Consider the following 17,793-nt stretch of genomic DNA (forward strand, 5'->3'; position numbering starts at 1 on the left):
ATCAAATGATTCCTTGCCAAAGGAGGTATTTTATTTATACGGCAAACCGGGCAACCGCTTCGCCCCGAAGCCGATGCCGATGCGAACGAGCGTCGCCGGGTCCGAAACGCGGCCGCCGGCGTGCGTGCGAGGGCTCGCGTTGAGCCGAACGCCAGCACAGACGGGCAGCCGCGAGTGCGAGCGAGCAAGCGAGCGAACGCCCGTCGCGAGTGAGTGTGAAAGCGCGCGTGCTGGGTGCAGGAGGGAAATCGAGGGTGCCGGGACAGCGGAGCAATCTTCGGGGCGCGAGCGGGAGAAAAATGGAACGAAACCCCGCCAGCATGCAAATGCCACTGACTGCCAAGAACGTACCGGTATCGCTTGGGCGTGGGGGGCGCGCAAGAAGTCTCGGGTGCGAAGCTGGGGCAGCGGGAAAATCGAACCGCCGGGTCGGCGGTGCGATCGAGCACGGGCGATAGGGAAAACTGGTGCTGCGAGCGTAAGCAGAAGCGGGAGAAAAGCCGACCGAAGCCGGACGAAGTGCCGGTCTCGGGCCCCAAAAGGGAAGAGCGAGATCCACAGCGAGATTGGGCCGGGCAAAGCTGTCGGTGCAAATGGGACGGGATGTAGAATCGAGCTCCATCGAGGCAGCTGGTAGAAGGAAAATCTCGGCTTTTTATGCCCATCTCGTCTGCCGGCCCCCGTCCATCGTCCATCGCCGGGTTGTTAGCGTGCACGTGGTAGTTGGAGAGAAAACCAATTTTCAAAACCGAGCAGCACAGTGCTGCATGTGGCAGTTGGTGCGGAGGAGATCGTTCTTAAGATTTTGTGGGTACGTTGATCGAATTTTCCAATTCTTAATAATTTAATATGCTTATTATTGCTATATTTATTCATTTTTTAAACAACTTATGTTGTTCATTTTCCAGATGTCTGAATGTGAGATATTCTTGTTTCTATCCGATATATGCTGTTAAAGGTCTTATTTTTGAATTACGTCTTTATGCCTTACACAAATTTTCTTTTGAGAACTGATAGAATATGCTATGCTATATTTGGAAACTGATTTTAATCCAAATTTAAACCCGCTGAGATCTTTATTTACTAATGCAAATACACTCATCAAACAGAGAGTACGCCCGACAAGGGTTCAAACCTCGAATGATCCCAGACCAAACCCTAATCGACAGAGATATGATTTTTTTTTATTCAGTAGGGACGGCTTTGCCGCATTACTTAAGACAGAGATATGATATCTAACACTAATTTCTTTTCATTTAGAGATATGATGTCTAACACTAATTTCTTTTCATTTAGAGATATGATGTCTAACACTAATTTCTTTTGGTGTAAACAAACTAAATGATTTAAAAGGTAGGATGTAATATTTATATGTAATATAAGCATATTTTCGGAACTATATTCTATCAGAGCTAATACATTTGATACTTGGAATAATCGGAAGTAACACTATTCAGAGCATCAACATACATTTTCTTGTAATATTTGAAACATATTTTAAGTATTTTAAATAAATAAATTCTCCCAAAATGCTTCCATATCCCCATATATGGGAGCTTCGTGGGCCTTTGGTTTGGTGTAATGGTTCACTTGAGCTTCTAACTACATGCGGTCCTTACAGAAACTTGCATTCATACCATTAGACCTTCTGAGAGCATCAGTTTAATTACTTCTCTCTACCCTTAAACATAAAGCACCTACTGTAATTCAGTCATGTTGCAAGTAAAACAAGTTTGAGGGCGTGTACGGCGTCGGTTTCACATTCGGTGGAGGCGTTAACGGCCAGCCAATCATTTGGGCCAATCGAAAGCTGCATTATCAAAATTACCCCAAAACCAAGACATTTTCAGGAAATACGCTTACAAAGTACACAACTTCCTGAAATTATTCTACCACTGTTTGAGTTGCTGCACTGTCGTCCTTTTTACATCGAATGTATGAACCCCCCGGACGGCCTCGTTCGGTAAATTGTGGCGATACGTGACACGTGACAAGCGCAGCCAGACGAAACCCAGACGAGGAAGAGTTTCGGCGAAGCAGTTACAATCCTTTCGCCCCGTTCGGATGGGAATGTATAAATTCGACGCTGGAATAAACATCAAGTCTGCACCGTTTCGGGGACGAATGCTTTGCATGAGTTCATCAGTCTTGTGCCCCTGCCCCTGCCGTGAGAACGGGGGTGAAGGGGGGCCACTTTACAATCCTAATTCGGCTGCAAAATATTTAGCGACCACTTGCTTTCCTAGACAAACAACTCACAACCGCGAGACGGATGGGGAGTGGCGAGCGGGCGTCATCCTCGATTATGCTTAGGTGTCTGTCTAGGAGCAAATGATAAGTCATTTGCGAACACATTTGTAGCCGCCGCCGGCTACAATAACAATAGCGAAAAAATAAGAAGAAGAAAAAGCTCGCGCACAACAACAGGAAACAGCAAATATTTCATCATTAGTCGCAACCAATTGGCGATTCTGCTGGAGTGGGGCTGGTCCCACTGCTGGCCGATTAGTGGATTACAATGTATGTTTTCCGTTTGTTCTGTCTCTTTTTTTTTTCTTCTTCTTTTGGTCTAGCGTCGGATGCTGTGGTAACGATTTCAATTGACCTGGGCGCACCAATCACGCACCGTTGTTGACACGCACGGCACGCATGCCGGAAGCCACACTTAACGCACCGCCGAAAACCACCCCGAATGTTCCGAAATTGCCAATATCCCGTGCAAAGTTACGCACAATTCATTCAGGCACAAGATGCCCGAAAGCTCGAACGAAACCCAACCCAAAGTCACACGTTGATTTGGCTAATCATCTGCCAACGGGAATGGTACAGATAGAGTAAGATATCCTCGCGTCTGTCAGTCTCGCTGGCCGAAGTCGTTACGCACGCACGCTAGTTCCCGTACGTAAATTCCCACCGTCGTAGCAAAATCATGCGTAGCAAGAATGCGCCAACCTTTTTCTTCCTTCCCCAACAAGCAGCCCTCCAGCCGTTGATCGTGCCGGCGTATGGCGATCGTTGCCGTCAAAATATGGCCCCACCCGCCCGAACGGGACGGGTCTAGCGTAGCAGCAATCAAATAGACAAGATTTACTGACCCTTTCCTCTTGGCGAGAGACCGTTTGTCGTCTAGGCACACTATTATGCGTCTGCGTCTGCGACACACTCCAGGGCTTTGTCTAGCATGCGGCCGCCTAGACCTAGGCAAGCGATCGCGTCTCGGGCGCGTCTCGCCGTAGGGACGTGTGTGATCGCATTGTGCATTGGCTCAGTCCGGCAGAACGATCCAGCGACTAGTCACACTCCTTTTCAAGGTTACCGTGATTCCGAAAGGGGGTTCTGTGGCTGTGCGAAGCGAAATGCCGAGGATCACATACTTAAGCAAGGGGAGCTACACGACTACACAATTCCAAATTGGCAGCACCCAGCGTCTCGGTGGGAGTCGGTGTCTGCGCTCGCCTGACGCTAGACAACGGCATTTGTCACTAGCGATCCCCGCGCGGTATAGAAGTTTCACACCTCCACGCCATCACTCTACGTTCTTCGGCCAAGTTGTCGCCTTTCTAGCGACGTTTCTAGGGAGAATGGTGATGGGATGATGTTTGCCTGACCTAGCCCGTAGCGGTGGTGGTGGTATAGATGGTGGATACGGTATGGATACGGCGACATAGCATAACCGATCTAATTGGTTGTGCCGTATGCTGCAAGTGGCAGTGACCGCGCATATTTTTCTATTAAACAATCGCTTCCCCGGCAGGCAAATGCGGCAGCTCATAGGAGATGGTAAATTTAATATTTACTGAAAATTGCAAAGAAAAAGATACTTTTTTAGGTACGTTTTCTTGGACAATATTATTGATGTATTCTTGATGTTAATGGAGATAGAATAAGATAGAATTTATTTTTTCAAAATGTGTCTTAAATTTTGCTGCAATTAATGATAATCCAGTCAAGTCATAAGAGATTAGATTGTTCAAGGAGCCAAACAAACTAGCTGAAAAAAATATAAACCACATTTTCCGATTGTAATGCTTCTCATAACATCGAATTTCTTCCAAGGAAAGGTACATCTCCCTTCCTTGTGATGTCCAAAACAGACGGACAAACAACCAACACACCAACCAACCAAAAAAGAAAGTAACAACCACGGGCAAAATAAAATCGTCAGTCAAAATAAGTTGATAGCAATGAACTCGCCCCGGTTCAACAAGTTCACTGACACTGCCTACTAGAGAAGTGAACTAATAGAAATTGGCCACTCGATTTGCATAGTTATCACGCGTCGCCGCCAGCCCCCCTTTGAATACTCCCTTCTCCCCCGCCCCGCATGTCAGACACTTTGGGACGCCCCATTGTAGGCCATCGGCATCGGCCCGGGGAGGATTGTTGCGTCTGTGCGTCTTGCTTGATATCTAACGACCTAGGCCTTTCCAGACTGCAGGGATTTCATCGTTTCCAGCTGCGTCTTAGGACAGACGGTTGTGTTCCGTCCGCCAGCTCTGCTCCTCTCGCAGACTGCCCGTGTTTATCCCTCGTCTGTGATTTGGTGTAATTTTGTGCTCTATTAGCGTGAGGCGAGGGAGGGACAAAAGCAATTTCTATTCACAGACGGCACCTCGTGTTGTCCTGCGTGTCTGTACCTGTGTCGGTACGAGCGACTGGATGAAATGAATGAACTAGCCAAGCATGTCTCGCGTTCCTCCACAATCGCCCTACAATGACTGGGGGTACGGTACAGGGCAGAGCGACCAGGGAAGGTGACCACCAAACGTACGGAGTACCGAGCGCCTCCATTACATCTAACTCCAACCGTGACCCGGCGTCCGGTCCCGAACGCACAATTAATAGCTTTGACATGCACGTCTTGATCAATGTAAACACATCCGCCGGCCCGGAGCACGGTGCAGTTTCGGCGTAGAAGCATGGAAGATCCGCGTCACGTTGATTGGATTAAATGTCAGCGATCAGTTCTATTCTGAAGAGGGACGGAGCACGGAGGAAACTGGCAATTGGCACTACAGGTTACAGGCCAGAGCTATCGGATAGTGTACCGAGTCCTATTACATCTTTGCTGGTGAGGCCGGTGCTTTACAATGTTGCTGTTGGAGCGCCAACTTGCGGTCCGTGCCACCGTACAACGTGGATGTTGAGGCACGCGTCCAGACACACTGTTCCGGTTCGGCAAGGTGAGCTTTGGTTCCTGGGTGTTGTTGCAAGCACTGCTACGCGCCACCAACTACGCGCCGTAATTGTTGAACTTGATGCCCCGGTAAAGCGAGAAGTTGTTTTTTTGGAAGGGAATTCGTCGCAAACATTCCACAACCGTAAAGGCTCAAATTTAAACTACGCATAGTAAGGCCCGGTAAAAAAAAGCACACAAACCGCTGCCAGCTAAAGAACAAGCTGAAGAGTCAACAGAATTTGAAACCCAAATACACGCCGTGCACAGTGGTCAAAAACGTGGTCCTTCGAGCCGGATTTACTGCGCGCTACACGCTGCAGCGGGCATTATGCGACAACAACCTTATGCATCTTGAATATGCTTTTACGCCGCAACGTATCACCATCTAGATCTGGGCAGACAGGGCGCATTATGTAAGTGTCACATTCTAAAACCAAATGGTCATGCTGCTCTCTGAATACGCTGAACTTTACTTCGAACTTCGACATGCCTGCTGACCGACAGAGAGTACATAACGAGATCCTCTTACTACAACTGCCCTGTTTGGAGCTGAGATTAAAATTCTACTACACAAATAGCCACCACCGTCTAGACAGCGTTCACACGCATGAATATTCACTCTGCCGAATTTCATCCCAAAGGTGGCCACTTGATAATCGCAATCGTGCCAGTTGTCGTATAACGAACTTGTTGGGCATGTTGTTGCTTTTGCATGCATGTTTTGATCCCGCCGTAAAATGCTCCTTTCCCAATCTAATCTGCCTAGACGTGGAGTAACATTGAAATTAAAACCCCATATGTCCCGCCGTCTTCCCATTTGACTTTCCAATCGGTTCTGGACCGAACTGTTGGTAAGAATGTCCCTCCACGCATCTAATCCCAACTCTCCCAAGCTAGAAGGTGACTTGACCTCGTAATTCTAATCAATTCTCTTCTGCCTGGGAATTGCCTGCCGAGGATCACCTGAGCCGCCAAGCCAGACGGCACGGGATTTGCAAGGATAATTTTTGTTTGTTTGTTTGCCCAGCCCTGATGTTCGATTACTCAGGCGAGCAGAATGTTGTGGCCGAATTTGCATAATGCCGGGCATGTTTTGATCTTGCCTTATGCGAAAGTCATCCTGTCTGGTAACCCCAGGCCGACCCGGCCCCGTCCGATGCGTCGATGAGTCAATTATGGAACGAAAACACGATCGCGCAAGCCCAGTTCACCGTTTGTCCTTCAACATTGGGACGACGCAATGCACAGACACACACCTGTGGCATCCCGTGCTCATTACCCAGGTGCGGAAAATGACAGAACCTAGCGCGGTTTTCGGGTTTGGCAAAACGGCTGCTAAAAAATCGTTGCTAACAAGTGATGCAAACCGGTCGTCCAGTTTTGGGGCGAACGGTTCGCCCGTCTTGGCCATGGCCGAGACCCCGAAAAAGAAGGCCTCAAAATGGGACCCGGGAGTCCGGTTTGCTGATGCGATGAATGACCAAAAGCCACAAATGATGCTGCTGCCATTGCACACATAAACACACATACACATTGCATTACATTACGTGACGTCGTGATGAGCTGGGGGCCTGGAAAACCGGAAAATCAACTCGGTGCTCTCCGTTCTCGGGGATGCTGCGCAGCACAGGAACGCGAGAAGTAGCATTGCCCAAATTTAACATAATTAGCACGAACGCTTCGAAAAAAAAAACACGGGGAGGGACGTCGCGAATGGAAAGTGAAACGACAAGTGTTTTTAATACGTCGTTGTCGCTGTGGTTTGCATTTTGCACCCGATTTGAATGCTTCCCTATTTTTTTGGGGAAAGACGTAACTGCGTCGCAAAACGTGTTCATTCATTTTGTACCATTTCGTTCATTTTTGGTTCTGAGAGCTAAGGGCATAATTTGGAAATGGAAGGTGATGTTGCGAGCCGCCAAACAGGCTACCTGCCGTGTCAGGACAGCTTCATTTCAGCTCGTTTGTGGCAAGACTGTGTCGTGGTGCAGCGTGCATGGTGCAACGAGAGCGAACCGGAAATTTCTTTCCTCATATGGTGACGATCGACAATCGACGGAAATGTGGCCATGTGGCAATGGATGATGGAACTGATGATGCCATTAATGTAAACGATTATTTGAATATGCCTTTATTAGGTTGACAGTTTGCTTTTTTGTGTGTTTCCTCTTCCTCAGCAGCATAAAGCTTTTTTTGTTTTGTTTGGATAATTTCCAGTGTTATTGCAATGAAAAGGTAAAAGTTGATAGGAGAGCAGCATCATTTTAATCGATTAAGGTAACATATTTATTAGAACATTTCATTGTTAATCATTTCAGTCACAATGCCTACTAACTAACTCATTGAAATTGACCTTGAAATCATCCAAATGGTGGCGCTTTAAGTTCGTAATGCAGTTCCGATATCCGCCACCAACCAGGAATCCAATTGGATGCCGTCATACGATCCTGCCCACTCGTTTCGTAATGGCTAGACACACACACACACACCATCGAGCAGTTCAATGGAGCATTTCCGCAAAACGATACACTATTCCATGAACGTCGTAAACAGTTCGCGTCGTGTTGCCACTGGCCATGGCTTCTATCTGGCATCAGCATGATTACATAACTCACCTAACACAATAAGTGAAATAAAGTGAGTAAAATATACTGCTGGGTGGAAGAGAAAAAGCACAGCAACAAATAAAAACCCCGATCGCAATAACAAACGATCAAGTGAGCAGACAGAAAGGGAGACCGAGGGAGAAAAAGAAGCAATTTTCTAAATATTACTAACACACATTTTATCCAGCCAGCCCGCCGGGCAGGGAAGTTCTGCTGAATGCAAATTTAAATCACAAATGCATCATGTGGCCGCAGCCCTCCCACTTCCCCCTCGTCTGCTACTTCAATGGACACTTCGAAACGGGGGAACGATCAGTACAAAAAACGAGCAAATAAAACGCAAAAAAAAAAATCAACATTCGACTTCTTCGTCTCGGATGGGGTGCACTACTTCCCCATTTTGTGTGTTTTTTTTGTTGTTGTTGAGTTTACTTCTGTGTTGCATTCGACACCATCACCAACACCGTTCTGCTGTCGGTGCCAGTGCTGTGCCGGAAAGTGCACCTTATCTGCCGGCAAGCACATATGCACAAAACCGGCCAAGACGCAGCCCCAGACAGGCCGACCTCTCGCGTGTGCTAAATGCTTCTAAAGCCCCAGCCCCGGGCCAGACGACGCTAGGCATTGACATAGGAGGAAAAAAATGAGCACACAAAATAGACACTGTAACGGGGTGTGTGTGCGTGTGTGCGCGAGTCCAAGATACAGGTACGCTTCGCTGCTGTGTGACCGTCTAGCCAGCGACACCTCCACCGTTCCATCGTCTCACACTGAAAGTGCATTTGCATGTGGTTTAAACATTCGAGCCCGGCCGGCCCCCAAGCGAAGGTGCAGCAGCAACACATCGAACTATGACCAGTGGAGCCTTACCGCAAGAAGGTGTCGGTGCGCGTCAGCACTGTTGCATAAATGCGCATCAGTAACAGGGCCGGGCAACAGGATCCAATCATCATCCGGTTTGCTTGGCGGAAAAAGAGTGCACAGAGAGTGGATGATGCGCGGAGGTGGTGTATGAAGAGCGTGTATCATTCCTTGTCTGCGGAAATCGATCCTCTTTTCGTTGGGTGTTGCACTCGATCATTTGATCGCCAAAATGCACAGACTGCCCCCTTTTTAAAATACGTCACACGAAAGGATTTTTGGACAGCAGAATTTAAATACAGAATTGATGGTACTGTTTTTTGCCCCACTTGTATGTGTCTCTCTGCTTCTCATTTCCTTGCTGTCCTTTTTTTTGACTTAAGTGATTTGACCTGTTGTCTTGATTGTCGCGTGTATAAATCTGATTCTGTGCCGGTACTAATACATTTTAAGTGATTCACACCTAAGAGAAAGCCCCATTTAAAATTAATCGAGCATTCCCCCCGTCGCAAATCAGATTCGAACGCAGAACTGTTATGATACCAGAACGACGGCCTAGCACTGCACCACGGAACAGTTATTTACAAGATATAATTAATTGTCTATAAAAGCTTATTTATGAGCAGTATCATATTCGTTGTGCAGTGTTAACAGTGAAAGTAATGAAGACAGAAGATTGCATGATAAAATAATTCAAAACGTTAGTGGATTTTAAAAAATAACTCCTAACCTGAACAAAATTAAAGAAATAAATAATTCGCAAGACAAACAAGTGCAATAACAAGAACAACCAATTCTTTATTATTTATGTCGATTTTTTTAAATACTTAACTTTTTTCTGTTCTGTTAACTCCCCCCTCGATGCGCTGTAAAGCATCAATCTGTCGATACGCACACTGTCACGCCACCTAATGCTGGCAGACCATACGAATAAAACCACACAAAAACAAACCGCTCGCCTTACAAACGTGACCCAGTAGCATTGCAGACGACAATACGCCGCATCTCGCTATTATGCCAAAGCACCATAACACCCAATTCCCCCTTCCTGCCAGCTCATTCCCCGTGGGTTAGGATTATCTTTCCTGTCCGGGTTTAAAATGTGCGCTGAACGATCCGATTCCTGCACCACGGTACGCGCAGGCAAGTACCAAAGGGGGACTGGCGGATTCGAAGTATCCCGCGAGAAGGAAGGTATCGTAGGTTGGTGCAAAGTGACACAGTTTAAAATTTTATAAGGAAATGGAACCAAATCCATTTCAGCGCAGATAAGCTGGGTAGGTAGTGCTGTCGAAACGGGTGGGGGGGGGGGGGGGTGGGAGAAAGAGATGTTTGCGTCCAAAACGACGACGACGACGTCTCAGCCAATCGTCAATTTATTTAGAATGCATAGACAGTTCCAGTTGCGCTCGGAAAGGGAACCCTGCATAGAGAACAGTCCTCTCTCTCTCTCCTTTCCTCTCTGGTATCTGGCTTACCATGTAGTGTCATATAGTAGCCGATTTTTATTCTTTTATTCCCATTTGCAACACTGCCAAAGCTTGCTCTGGTGCCGCGCTCGTCGTGATGTCCTTTTTCGCGCTCACGCAAACAAACAGAACTGCATCCAGCCAGCGCAATCTTTAATGCAGCCAGACCAGACCAGACAGACGGTAATGATTTGGATGCTAAAAGCTGTCGCCCTCCTTTTGGCTTCCCTCCTTGCACCCCTTGACACTCCCCACGTCTGGACGAGACAAAGTTTACAGCGGCGAAGTTCTGCCCCTTCTCGTTGCGTCGTCCATCGGCAAGCTGTTGGCTGTCGTTGTGGTCGTCGTGCTTAGAAGTCGAAACAGGGAACCATCCGAATCTTCACCCTCGGAGATGGGTAGGAGGAGGGGCAGAGCAGTATGTGTGTTGTTGCATCGTTCCAATTTTGGAGATGCACAAAACCTGCCTCTTTGACCGGCTCTTTGTATCGGCTCTCGAGAAAGAATGGGAGAGCAAGAGAGCAGGCCACCGAGTTAGTGTGGTAAAGTTTGTGTTTGAATTTTGTTATGATGATTGTCGCGTTGGTTGTGTGTGAGTTTTTTTTTTCGCTGTTGGTTGGTTCCTACCTCGTTTTACGCTCGTCGCTTCCGCTTACTTCTGCCGGATGTAGTTGGAAGATGCTGGGTAAGTGTGCTGTCCGTGTGACATAACCAAGGAACCCATGCTTATGAGCTGCTGGCACAGCGGATACAGACATTGTTGATATCAGTTTGACCTACATTAAGTGAGGTAAAATATTGCGAACCGGCGAGGGGGCGAGCGCATCTTTGGACTGGGCTGCTAGACGAGCTAGAGCGAGCACGACCTACGACTGAGTCACTCTGGGAACGAAGATATTGCTGAGGCAATATTTGGAGGTACTTAATCAATTGTTTTCTTCTTAAACTAAATAAATTGCTAAAATTGTTGGAGAACTATTAGAGAAAATAAAGTAAAGACGAACAAAGAAGCGATCATCATAATAATCATAATAAAAAACTTATTAAAATGTTGAAACAAAAATTAATAAACTAAAATTAATAAAGGTTGAAATGGAAAGCACTCCTTTGATGGCGAATTTTAAACACCTGCAAGATATCTAATACAATAAGATGTTAACTGGTATGTATTTACTTATCTTTACGAAACATCTCGTTAATTACATTGAGCATACCTACACCTCAATTACTGAAAGTCTTCACGTTGAATTCTTAACAATATTATTAAAACTAGCTATGAATATCAGCTTTATGTACCACTAGAAAATAAGGGTATATTGAAAGAGTCTAAGGAATTTATTTCTTCCAGTAAGATATAAAACGTAGTACTACTAGTCTGGTCAAATACAACGAAGGCTAAAAGATCTGCTCGAAGTCTGCTCCAAAACAGCGCCCAATTAAATTTATGTTACAATTAAAAGTGTTATACATGCTTTTACCAACAAAAACAAAAATAAAAAGAAACTCCTCTACCAACAGACACCATTATTTCCACTCCGTAATAGGCATCCTTTCGCTCTCGATCGTTCTTTCCTGACAAGTGTCTTGCGTGGAGATAAAATAAAATACACACTCGCACACACACACACACACACACACACACACACACACAGTATCGTGCACAAGTAATCAAACATGGTCTTCTAAGGAAAGGTGCAGATACGAGGGGGAAGGGGGGAGCAGCAAAGAGCGAGCACAGCCTGGCAAGCGCAACCGAAGCAAACGAAACGAAAATCTCATTAACATTAACAATTGCAATTGATGTCGTTTGCGTAGCGCGCAGTCAAAACAAATTTATCAGCCAGACGGTGCCAGAGCTGCTGCTGCAACTGCAAGAAGAACCCACGGCAGCATAAGATGCATTCAAGTGCATTGCACACAAAAAATTACAAAAAAAAAAAACATTCACAGACACAGAGGCAGAAAAGGGTAAAAATGCAATAAACAAGGCACGGTGGATCATAACAGCACAACAACAACGAAAATGCATCCAACAAAAAGAACTGCAACAAATCAAACCACAGCAGAACGCCCACTTTTGGGCGTACAAATTAATTTACCCCCGCTTCCATGCCATGCTTTTCCATCCCTTCTGTTCTGGCTCGGGATTTGGCTTCCGAATTGCAGAAGCGAAAGCTTTGCATGCTAGCTGCCTCGAAAGAAAAGGGAAACAAAATAGCAGAAGCAAGAAGGTTCGTTTAGAGAGGCCCACAAAACGCCCACTGCTACCAAAAAGTAACAGCCGAAACAGCTCTCCCCAATGCTGGCAGCCGGCATCGTGTTCTGCTGCCAGCAACACGTTCTAACTGGCCAGCCCGTTTTGGAAGCCCGTCCATTGGGACGTACATGAAAATCATATTTTACTGTTTTATTGTTCCTGTTTTCTTTTATGCTCCACCCCAGACGGAGACTGCATTCGATTACAGCATCGGACCGCTTACCCATCCCACAAGGTGGGCAGCTCTACTCCCCCTGCTTGTGGCCACAACAGTTAAGGCAACACAAAACAAAACAAACGTAATGTGGCAAAAGTACGTCCTCTACGTCGCTTCACCCGGAGTGTGCGAGAGGTCGCATGAAACGTCTCCCCCCCCCCTCTCCCCCACCACCCCTACTGAAACCCTTTCGTCTTTATGCGTCGTGTGTCCGAGTGACTCCATCTGCACCATGCAATAGCCCGCGCACTTTCCACCTTCCACGGGTATCTGTCTGTCCCTTCCGACCGGCTCTCATTGATTAGCGCTTGCTGATCGGACCACGTTCTTCCTCATGTGGCCTGCATGGGTGTGTGTGTGTGTGTGTGTGTGTGTGTGCATGTGCATCCGCGACTGCATGTCTCGGCTCGGCGCTGTCTCGCTTGCATAACCACAGGCCCGGATTCTCACCCGGTTCTACATAGAGGCGCGCGCGCGCGCGTAACTCGTCAGCCGCGTCCAATAAGTCTGCCAGACAGCCAGACGGTTGCTGTCGTTGATTAATCGACGCTCGAAGCCCCCACGACCGTCCAGACCGGTGTCCAGACGCTGCGGTACAGCCGGGTCCAAACACTCCCCTCGTCTCACCTACCCCTCCCGCTGGGCGAGGGTTTCGGCGAGACGATGGCGAGCCCACCGCGCGATCTGGTTTCGCTGCGCTATCTAACCTTCTGCGCAACAGCGCACCCCGAAGCTCAACAGGTTGGTTCTAGCGGTGGCTGAGGTGACCAGACCGATGGGAGCAAAGAGGAAAAGGAATGGAGAGGACGTCTGGCAACTTTTTCTAACGCCTTTCGATTCTCGCCATCGCCATCGGAAATGTTACACCTTCTGTTGCCTTTTTTTTTCTCTTTCTTTTACATATCCTCCTTCCTTCCTTACCGTACCCCGAAAGTGTTGCCGGAGTCCGAAGAAGACGACTTTGCATCTCGCATGCAGTTCACTACCGACGCAGCTGTCGGACACGGTAGCCGGTGTCGACGAATGATGTCGCATGTCACCGCAATGCTTGTCTCGATGGTTGCGATTGGAGTTTTGCCTTGTTTGCTTCCAGAATATAATTGTGGCATAAAACTGTGCTGTCATTTCCAGCACAGCCTTCCCCAGCTACATCACTGCTTTCCTCTTTGGTTTTTTTTTTACACCACTTTGACAAATTTTGATGATCTTCTTCTGCTACTGCTGATCTTGACCTTCAATTGCATCAACTTCGCGTTGTCGTTCACGTAAATTTCTCCCTCGTTCATCGCAGCGTATGCCTCCCCGAATGCCAATTACTAGCTGTCATTAACTTCCTCATACTCCCTGTCTTCTCCAGCTCCATCGGAACATGTCTCTTTGGGTCTGAGTCTGGTTGGAATTAGATGCTTTTTGGTTGTTTTTATGCTGTATCGTTTCACTGGGCAAAAGGATAATTCTTTACGTCCCACAACGTTTTCGCGTGTCGCGTTATTCGTCATTTTATGACCGTGAAAAAGTAAAAACCCAAAACAAGAGACTGGCTGGTACTGGCTACCGAAAACAAACACGAACACAACGAAACACTGTAGCCCAGACAGAAGCGTACAGAGCGCACGGTGCGATAATGACCTAACTGTTACGCGGGCGCGCACGCCGCAGATAGGATGATGCGCAAGGCTCCTCCGCAGCTTGACTTGTGTTTCCTTCTTTGCAAGCCAAGCGATTGTTAAGTAACAGCTTCATGCATTTTTGTATTTTTTGTTTTGTGTCGCTCCCAGAACGCTGGAGCGCTTTAAGAACAGAAAGTCCTCCTGTCCTGCATTACGTTTTACGACCTGCTCGAGTTGAGCGATGATTCGTTGGCGTTGGATTGAGGTGGACAGAGTGTTTGCTCTGTGGAGTTTAAATGAGACTCTGCTCACCGTTCGATAACGAGACAGATGATGAATTTAAATTGCAACTATCCAACGCAGGGAACGGCTTTACGGTGAGCGAAGAGGTGGAGCAAAGACGCTGGCGAAGAAGTTGGCTTTATTTGGCGAATGGCATATCACATGAAAAAAATGTCGCTAGAAGACCTAATAACACATGTCCTTACCTGGGGTCTACGCTCTCTAGGAAAGCGCATTTCATCTAGTTCCTATCCTACACAAAAACACCCTGCACCTCGTCTTCCCCTTTTCATATAGCTTCCGCTTCTAGACACTCCTCCAAGTTGCTCTCATGCAGCCCCGTAAAATCAATGTAGCCGTACGCGTGCAGTACCTTCACCGCCAAGTACAGCATCCCACCGTACAGCACCGCCAGCAGACACCAGTGCGCAAACGTTCGCAACCGATGGCGGCGCACCGATTTCTCCAACGTGCTCCACGGGTCGCGCATCAGGTACTGCCGCAGTCCCTTGATCTGATGATCCAGGAAGCTGTTCCACTGGATCGCCTTGGCATCGCACGGGAAGTACTGCTGATCGTCGGCCGCCATCGCGTCCAGCACGCGGCGCATACGCGCCGTCCGGAAGCACCACTGGTTGTTGGTGAAGAAGCGCAGCACGGCGGAAAAGCGATGCACCTTCCGGTAGAGCTTTAGCACGCGCGGCTTCTGACCACCGAGCTGCAGCATGGCGTCGAAGAACAGTGCCGGCAGGACGTGGTACAGGATGGACAGCACGTCCGCTACCAGCTTGAAGCGGGTCGTGTTGTACGTCGTTATCCACAGCGACTTGTCGAACGGGATGCGATCCTTCCAGTGCTCCAGCTGGTGCTGCGTTTCGCGCCAGCTCACCGGATTGTCGTCCGTGGTGCAGTTGTACACGTTGTCCTCCTCGCGATGGCTCGCCGCGTACCAGGTGACGGCGAGCGTCGCATTAATAACCGTATCTGCCGGCACGATGCTCGCCTTGTAGTCCATGTGGATGTGAAATATGCGCAGGACGCCAGTTGCTGCGCCACACACTACGCCGTTAAAACCGTACAGATTGTCCGTCCAGCCAGCAATTGGATCTTCCATGGTGGTTGTAACTGGGCAGGAAGCAGTAAAATATATTACAGGTGGTATTACATTTCCACTTTGAGCGTATTCTTACTGATCGAAGGTCTGATGATCGCTACTGGCAGCTTCGCTTTGTAGCGCCGCACCATTTCCTCCGAGAGCGATTTGGTGAAGGCGTACGTGTTGGGCCATGGTTCGATCAGCTTCTTCGATAGCTGCTCAAACACGTCCGCATCGTTCTCGCTTTCCGACGCTTTGATTAGAACGCTCGGATCCAGTGGTGGATCGTAGAACTTCTCCTCGATGACGCCCAGCACGCAGTGTGAGAAAGCCGTCGAGATGTAGGTGAAAATCTAAATCGGGTGTAAAATGAACATTGTAAATGGAAGAATTGTTTAATGGATTTCGTGACATACCTCTAGCTGGCGGCATTTTTCGGCAATTTTCAACATCTCCTGCGTTCCGCGCACATTCGTTTGTATCGACTCCTTCAACGATTCGTCAAACCGCACATCAGCCGCAGCGTGCACGATGATGTTCGTCCGCTCGTATATGTACTCGAGATCATCGTTCGAAATGCCCACTCCAACCTCACTGATGTCACCTTCGATGAGCCGAATCTTGGACAGGTACAGCTGAGGATCTTTTTCGTAGTTGACAAACACCGCCTCCTTACCGAGCAGCTGCTCCAGCCGTTCGGTAGGGCTAAGGCCTTTCTTGCGTCGAAGGATCAGCAGTATCTCCGCCACATTGCATCTAAAATTGACACCCTTTTATGTAGCTTGTTCACACTCTTATCCCCGATATCCCTCTTCCACCTGCACAACTCACTTTATCAGCTTCTCTATCAGCAGCTTGCCCACAAACCCACTACCACCGGTAAGCAGCACGTACTTTCCGTCGTAGAAATCTTTCAACGGAGATCGGTACGCGCGGAACTCTTCCAAACTGACCATCGCTGGAACGACACTGTTCTGCTGACGCACACACAGGCACACACACGGACCGTTTGGCAGAAGGGAATCGATACGGAACCGTTTGCCCCGTGGACGCACAAACTGCAACTAACGCGATCGCTGGCGCGGTCTGCAACTGCAACCCAAGTGCACTGTGACCAATGTTTAAAGTTTAATTATAAGCTGCCGTTTTTCCCGGCCAATGGGAGTTCATTAACATTCAGTATGTTTTTTTCTTCGGTGTTGCTGCTTTCGTTTATTTGAGCCTCACAAACACTACGAATTGATCGGTCGTAAGGTGACGAATGTGCAGTTTTGCACTAGTTTTCGAGGTGGTGCTGAGCGGCTATGCGCTGTGCAGTATTTTAATGCGTCTTAGTGGCCGTGCCTATCGATTTCCCATGCTGATAGAATATGTAATATTTTGATTTACTTTATTTATATTTCACTACATGAGTTGTTGCACTACATCTATTGACACTAACGTAAAAATAGGAAATGAAACGACTCATGTGACTTTTCTTGAACTTATGGATGATATTCTTATGCATTTCAACACAAATAACACATGTTAGAAAGTATAATTAAATGTTTTTCTTTTACTTTGTAAGCGAAAATCATGGAAAATGTGAGAAAAAAACAAGTCACAGCAAGACTGTTGCAGATTTGTCTTCAGAAATATTGGAATAAAACTATATCCGTCTATAATGTAGTTTTGAGCTCCACCAAGTAGTGCTTTGTGTAACTCTCTAAGTGCACCTGAGTTGGTATAAAATAACAATGCATAATTCATAGAAATATATCCGAACAAAGCAGAAACATGCTAGAGAATGTTGAAAAGCATAAATATACATCATATTGGAATAATAATCAAACATACAACAAATTAATCTCAACCAAATAATATAACGTTACACTGCCCGCAGCAACAGAAAACAAATGAATAATGGTTCACGTTGTTTTTCTGGCGATATGGACACAACGATAAGGCATTTTGATTACTAAAGAAAACAGATAACGCAACCAGAAACACCGAGAACACATTCATTCGTTCTCGGTAATTTTGGACACTTCTGCATTAGTGTTGAATACTGATGATACGCAAACTGTTATTCAATACCTTTCACGCCTTCGTTCTAAACATGAGCATGCCTACGCTACTGAACACACGTTTTAAGCAAAGTTTGGAGGGCAAAGAACTGTCAAACCGTATCACACACACACAAACATACAAATGCTGCTGCTATACAGGTAATTAGC

At 47.2% G+C, this 17,793-nt stretch overlaps 1 protein-coding gene across 1 annotated transcript; it reads right to left on the reverse strand.

The window, feature by feature from the left end:
• Positions 1-14,598: 14,598 nt before the first annotated feature.
• Positions 14,599-16,691, reverse strand: LOC120896228 (fatty acyl-CoA reductase wat-like). Its single transcript, XM_040300209.1, has 4 exons — positions 16,409-16,691; positions 15,994-16,333; positions 15,672-15,930; positions 14,599-15,606 (listed from the first exon to the last, which is right to left on the reverse strand). The coding sequence occupies exons 1-4, from the start codon at positions 16,531-16,533 to the stop codon at positions 14,771-14,773; spliced, it is 1,560 nt and encodes a 519-aa protein (XP_040156143.1). The 5' UTR covers positions 16,534-16,691; the 3' UTR covers positions 14,599-14,770.
• Between the last annotated feature and the right edge of the window lie 1,102 nt (positions 16,692-17,793).

The sequence above is a fragment of the Anopheles arabiensis genome, chromosome 2, assembly GCF_016920715.1.
Source record: "Anopheles arabiensis isolate DONGOLA chromosome 2, AaraD3, whole genome shotgun sequence".
Classification (NCBI taxonomy): domain Eukaryota; kingdom Metazoa; phylum Arthropoda; class Insecta; order Diptera; family Culicidae; genus Anopheles; species Anopheles arabiensis.

What these genes read in the sequence shown, in the direction of transcription:
- LOC120896228 (XM_040300209.1), bottom strand. Translation starts at nt 16,533, where the DNA reads ATGGTCAGTTTGGAAGAGTTCCGCGCGTACCGATCTCCGTTGAAAGAT. An exon ending in AAAAATGCCGCCAGCTAGAG is followed by an intron (nt 15,931 to 15,993) that starts GTATGTCACGAA and finishes CACCCGATTTAG; the next exon opens with ATTTTCACCTACATCTCGAC. An exon ending in GATCATCAGACCTTCGATCA is followed by an intron (nt 15,607 to 15,671) that starts GTAAGAATACGC and finishes CTTCCTGCCCAG; the next exon opens with TTACAACCACCATGGAAGAT.